Source organism: Pagrus major, chromosome 6, assembly GCF_040436345.1.
Source record: "Pagrus major chromosome 6, Pma_NU_1.0".
NCBI classification, from domain to species: Eukaryota; Metazoa; Chordata; class Actinopteri; order Spariformes; family Sparidae; genus Pagrus; species Pagrus major.
Genome location: NC_133220.1, coordinates 36,163,489 through 36,169,663, shown reverse-complemented (window position 1 = coordinate 36,169,663; position 6,175 = coordinate 36,163,489). Strand labels below are relative to the sequence as shown.

At 35.7% G+C, this 6,175-nt stretch overlaps 1 protein-coding gene across 1 annotated transcript; it reads left to right on the top strand.

The window, feature by feature from the left end:
• The first annotated feature begins 4,653 nt into the window (after positions 1–4,653).
• tp53rk (TP53 regulating kinase) lies at positions 4,654–6,175 on the top strand. The gene is made up of 2 exons (XM_073468520.1): positions 4,654–4,886; positions 5,541–6,175. The coding sequence occupies exons 1-2, from the start codon at positions 4,664–4,666 to the stop codon at positions 6,026–6,028; spliced, it is 711 nt and encodes a 236-aa protein (XP_073324621.1). The 5' UTR covers positions 4,654–4,663; the 3' UTR covers positions 6,029–6,175.

Genomic DNA, 6,175 nt, shown 5'->3' with positions numbered 1-6,175 from the left:
TCCTGGTGATGTTCCCAAAATGTTGCCAGTCTAGTTGTGATAGGGAAATCTTCTCTCTTTTGAGGTTTTCCTCTCTGTAGTTTTTCTTCAGACTTTTTGTTGATGTTGTTGCTAGCCAACTGTCAGATGCAGAGTAGCAGTAGAGTTCTTTTCCTCCAGCTAGCTAGGTAGCAACTTCTTTTGGTAAAAAAAAACGATGTAAAAATTGTAGAAAAGTCTGGTTTTCTTCTCTAAGTGGTTGAGTGTGCCTTCCAACCACTTGATGTTTGTAAATTTGCGTTGTAAATCAGATATTTCAAAGTGAAAACACGATAAAAGTGAAAAGTTTCAGGAGCTCATATCTTCCGCTTGCTCATTCAGTTGGTTGCCAAGCTATCTATCTATCTATCTATCTATCTATCTATCTATCTATCTATCTATCTATCTAAACATAGCACAAAAAGTAAGGAAATTTGCGTTGGTAGATTTATTTCTTTGTTGTAACGATGCTTCTTGGTAATAAATCTTATACTGTTGGAAAGCCTGTTTATTTCCTTTTAAATGGTGCCACATTTGTAAGGAACATGCATTTGTGGGATGAGCAGCAGAGCTGAGTATGTGGGATGCAAATCCTCTATATACCTCTATATACATATATAGAGATATATCTCTATATATCTCTATGGAGAGATATAGATATACATATATAGAGAGATATATAGAGATCACTCTCACTCTCTCTCTATCCATTTCTATATATCTCTCTCTATATGTATATCTATATATATAGAGAGATATATCTCTATATATAGAGATATATCTCTATATATAGAGATATATCTCTATATATAGAAATATATCTCTATATATAGAGATATATATCTCTATAGAGATATAGAGATATACATATATAGAGATATATCTCTCTCTATATAGATATACATATATATATAGATATAAAGAGACCACACCTCTATCCATTTCTATCTATCTATCTATCTATCTATCTATCTATCTATCTATCTATCTATCTATCTATCTATCTATCTATCTATCTATCTATCTATCTATCTATCCATCACTCCATCCATCCATCCATCCATCCATCTCTCTCTCTATATATAATGTTGACACGACTAAAGAGGTTGTTGATGTTATTTAATAAAGTGTGGGAAGGAGATATATCTCTCTATATGTATCTCTATATATAGAGATATCTGTGTCTATCTCTATATCTCTATATATCTCTCTATATGTATCTCTATATATAGAAATATCTCTCTCTATCTCTATATACATATATAGAGATATATCTCTATATATCTCTATGGAGAGATATAGATATACATATATATAGAGATATATAGAGATCACTCTCGCTCTATCTATCCATTTCTATATATCTCTCTATATATGTATATATATAGAGAGAGATATATCTCTATATATAGAGATCTCTATATATCTATATATAGAGATCTCTATATATAGAAATATATCTATATATACATATATAGAGATATATAGAGATCACGCTCACTCTATCCATTTCTATCTATCTATCTATCTATCTATCTATCTATCTATCTATCTATCTATCTATCTATCTATCTATCTATCTATCTATCTATCTATCTATCTATCTATACATCCATCACTCCATCCATCCATCCATCTCTCTCTATATATATAATGTTGACACAACTTTGATAGGATGGGGAGGCGGCGTAATGTGCGGGCCTCAGACTGGAGTGTGTGTGTGTGCACAGGTGTGTTTAAGTGACACAGAGAGCACATGTATATATATGTATATATATATATATATATATATATATATATATATATATATATATATATATATATATATATATATATATACATACACACACACACACACATACACAGAGAGCACCAGAGAAAGATGAAATATGCTACATCATGTTGAAAAACTGTGTAGAGGGACTAAAGAGGTTGTTGATGTTATTTAATAAAGTGTGGGAAGGAGATATATCTCTCTATATGTATCTCTATATATAGAGATATCCCTCTCTCTATCTCTATATATCTCTCTATATCTATATATATATCCCTATCTATCTCTATATATCTCTATATACATATATAGAGATATATCTCTATATATCTCTATGGAGAGATATAGATATACATATATAGAGATATATAGAGATCACTCTCGCTCTATCTATCCATTTCTATCTATCTATCCATTTCTATCTATCTATCTATCTATCTATCTATCTATCTATCTATCTATCTATCTATCTATCTATCTATCTATCTATCCATCCATTTCTATCTATCTATCTATCTATCTATCTATCTATCTATCTATCTATCTATCTATCTATCTATCTATCTATACATCCATCACTCCATCCATCCATCCATCCATCCATCCATCCATCCATCCATCCATCCATCTCTCTCTCTATATATAATGTTGACACAACTTTGATAGGATGGGGAGGCGGCGTAATGTGCGGGCCAAAGACTGGAGTGTGTGTGTGTGCACAGGTGTGTTTAAGCGACACAGAGAGCACACATATATATATATATATATATATATATATATATATATATATATATATGTATATATATAACATATATATATATATACATATATATTATATATATATAATATATATGTATATATATACATATACATATATATATGTATATATATACACACACATACACAGAGAGCACCAGAGAAAGATGAAATATGCTGCATCATGTTGAAAAACTGTGTAGAGGGACTAAAGAGGTTGTTGATGTAATTTAATAAAGTGTGGGAAGGAGATATATCTCTCTATATGTATCTCTACATATAGAGATATCTCTCTCTATATCTCTCTCTATATCTCTATATATCTCTCTATATCTCTCTATATATCTCTATATATCTCTATATACATATATAGAGATATATCTCTATATATCTCTATGGAGAGATATAGATATACATATATATAGAGATATATAGAGATCACTCTCGCTCTATCTATCCATTTCTATATATCTCTCTATATATGTATATCTATATATATAGAGATATATCTCTATATATAGAGATCTCTATATATAGAAATATATCTCTCTCTATATATATATCTATATATATAGTGTAGTGTATAGTATATGTGTGTGTGTGTGTGTGTGTGTGTGTGTGTGTGTAGCTCTAATAAGACCAAGACTAGATTATGGGAATGTGGTATATGGATCAGCAGCTAAAGCTGTGCTTGAGAGACTGGATGTAATACAGCCTTAGGTTTTGAGAGTGTTTGGGGGCAATGAGAACATGGCTAGTGTGTGCACTTCAAGCAGGAGAAATTGTATCTCTGTTGGAAACAGCTCATTGTAAACCACTGGATGAATTATAAGAGGGCGCTGAGATAATCATCCAACTAAAAGAATGTTACAGGCCAGTTGGGAAAGGGAAAGAACACAAAAATTAAGTTTTGGATGGATAAGAGATGCAGCAGTAAGAGACTTGAGAGTGTATGAAAAAGAGTTTTGTAATATGATCTGTAACCCCTGTGTGGATACAAGAAAATTTGGTGGTAGATATGAAAATACTTCAAATCAAGGCAAGAAATAAAAGTGCAGATCTGGTGAGTGAGTTTTATGAATTTAAGGAAGTCAAAGATGTGTGCAGGTTTTTACAGATGGGTCAAAGGATCCAATAACAGAAAAAAACAGGTTCTGCAGTTGTGGTTCCCGGTCATGGAAGTGAGATATGCAGACGGACATCAAATTATACAAGTGTATATACTGTTGAGCTGTACCCCATATTTATGGCTCTAGAATGTATTGGAAAGAACAAATCTGAAAAGGTCCTAGTTTGTAGTGATTCAGTCTCTGCTATATACAGTCTCATGTCAGGTATATAAAGTGATTGCCAGGATTTACTTCTGAAAAATAAAGAAATGATGTCAATACATACAAGAATATGGAGATGAGGTGCTGGGGTCATATTCATCTGGGTTCCTGCTCATATAGGAATTATAAGTAATGAAAGAGCAGACAAATTAGCCAAACAAGCTTTGGAAAAAGGTAACAAAGAGGCACATATTAGTCTTTCAAAATCAGAAGGAAAGGGCACTGTATGAAACAAAATCAATAAAGAGTGGCAGCAGCACTGGGACCAGGAGATAAGAGGAAGACATTTATATTCCATTCAAAACAGAGTTGGTGTTGTGAGAAGTAGGGGAGGAAGTAGAAAAGAAGAGACAATTATGACCAGATTAAGAATAGGACATAGGAATCTGAATAGAACACTTCACATTATAGGGAAGCATCCAACTGGTTTTTGTTATTATTGTCAGCTACCAGAAACTGTACAATGTATGCTTGTTAATTACAGGAAATATGTAGTAGAGAGGAAGGACATGGTGGAAGGAATGAAAAGATCAGGGTTAAATGGAGCAGGAGTAAAGATCATATTTGAGTGTGGTGGAAGTGGACCAGGTAGAAGATGCTTGGTCAGCTTCCCAATGAGAACAGGACTCATGAGGAAAACCTGAAATATGGAACATTGTAGGACTTAGATTTCTCCAAAAGGTGGCAGTAGTGCAACATTTAGGATGCAAGCTGCCGGTAAAACCCAAAGAAGAAGAAGAAGAAGCCGCAGGACAGCAAACAGTAGAAGACGACGGAAGTAAACATGGCTCAGGAGAAGGGCATGGCGGTACCAGACCTCCTCAGGAAAGCAAAATTGTTGAAACAAGGAGCAGAAGCCCGGGTTTACCGGGCAGAGTTTCTGGGAAAACCGACTATTGTGAAAGAAAGGTTCCCGAAACGCTACAGACACCCGGTGCTGGACGAGAAACTGACTCACCGCAGGACGGTACAGGAGGTCCGCTCCATACTGCGCTGCCGGAGAGCAGGCAAGTTTAACCTCTGCTGTCTGGACCTCATGCTGTACAGTCAGTCTTAATAAATCAAGTGAAAGGAGAGAAGTAGTTTATTATAGCCCCCGCTAACCTAAACAAGACAGCGACCGTGCTGGTGTTACAACAAAATGTGTGACCTTAGAGGTGGTTGACCAGTTAATTGCCGGGTGAGAAGGGAGTGCTCCACCACGGACCCTGAACTTAACAACCCTTATTATCATTAGTACGTATTCATTTGGCCAATGGTGTTACATTACAGCCTGCTGAAATCCAGTAGGTCATTTACAGATCAATCATCGATTGATCTGTAAATTATTTTAAGATGATTCGATTCATTGTTAGTTTCTGAAATGTTAGAAAGTAGTGGGACAAAACATCCCACGGTGACATTTTCTAAATGTCTGGTTTTGCTTTAACATCAGAATGAAACCCAAATATAATCCATGTTCAATGACATATACAGAAAAAAACAGAAAATCCTAAAATTGGATAATCTGGAACCAGTCCCATATACACCATCCTGCTGCCCCAAATACTCCACCAAATGTGGTAAATGTGTTAACTTAAAGTGTTAATGAGCTTCTTTTGTATTTTTGGTGTCTAACTTGCAGTTGATTCAGTCTCTCCATCATTTTCTCATCTCCTCAGGCATATCTGCTCCTGTAGTGTATTTTGTGGACTACACCTCCCACTGTATCTTCCTGGAGGAAATCATCAGTTCCATTACTGTCCGTGACCACATTGCTTCCACTCAGCAGTCTGATACCTGCAAGGATTCGGAACTGGAGCAGCTGGCTGAGAGGGTGGGCCAGATCCTGGCCAAAATGCATGATGAGGATGTTGTCCATGGAGACCTGACCACCTCCAACATGCTGCTGAGACACAGCACAGAGAACGGGGAGTACGACCTGGTCCTCATCGACTTCGGCCTGAGTTACATCTCTGCCCTGCCCGAAGATAAGGGGGTGGACTTGTATGTGCTGGAGAAAGCATTCCTCAGTACCCACCCCAATACAGAGGCGCTGTTTGAGAAGCTGCTGAAGAGCTACACAGCGTCATCCAAGAAGTCATCAGCAGTCATTAAAAAGCTTGACGAGGTTCGATTGAGAGGGAGGAAGAGGTCGATGGTGGGATGATGATTCATACTGTGCACAGGGACAAGCCTCTCTGGAAATGATGTTTTTAAAACACGTTATAACTCCAAAGTGGTTATTGTGCAAAAAGACTGTTGTGTGTAAAGTGAAAACATCATCAAATAAAAATAAAAATGTTTTATAAGAAAA

What these genes read in the sequence shown, in the direction of transcription:
- tp53rk (XM_073468520.1), top strand. Translation starts at nt 4,664, where the DNA reads ATGGCTCAGGAGAAGGGCATGGCGGTACCAGACCTCCTCAGGAAAGCA. An exon ending in ACTGCGCTGCCGGAGAGCAG is followed by an intron (nt 4,887 to 5,540) that starts GCAAGTTTAACC and finishes TCATCTCCTCAG; the next exon opens with GCATATCTGCTCCTGTAGTG.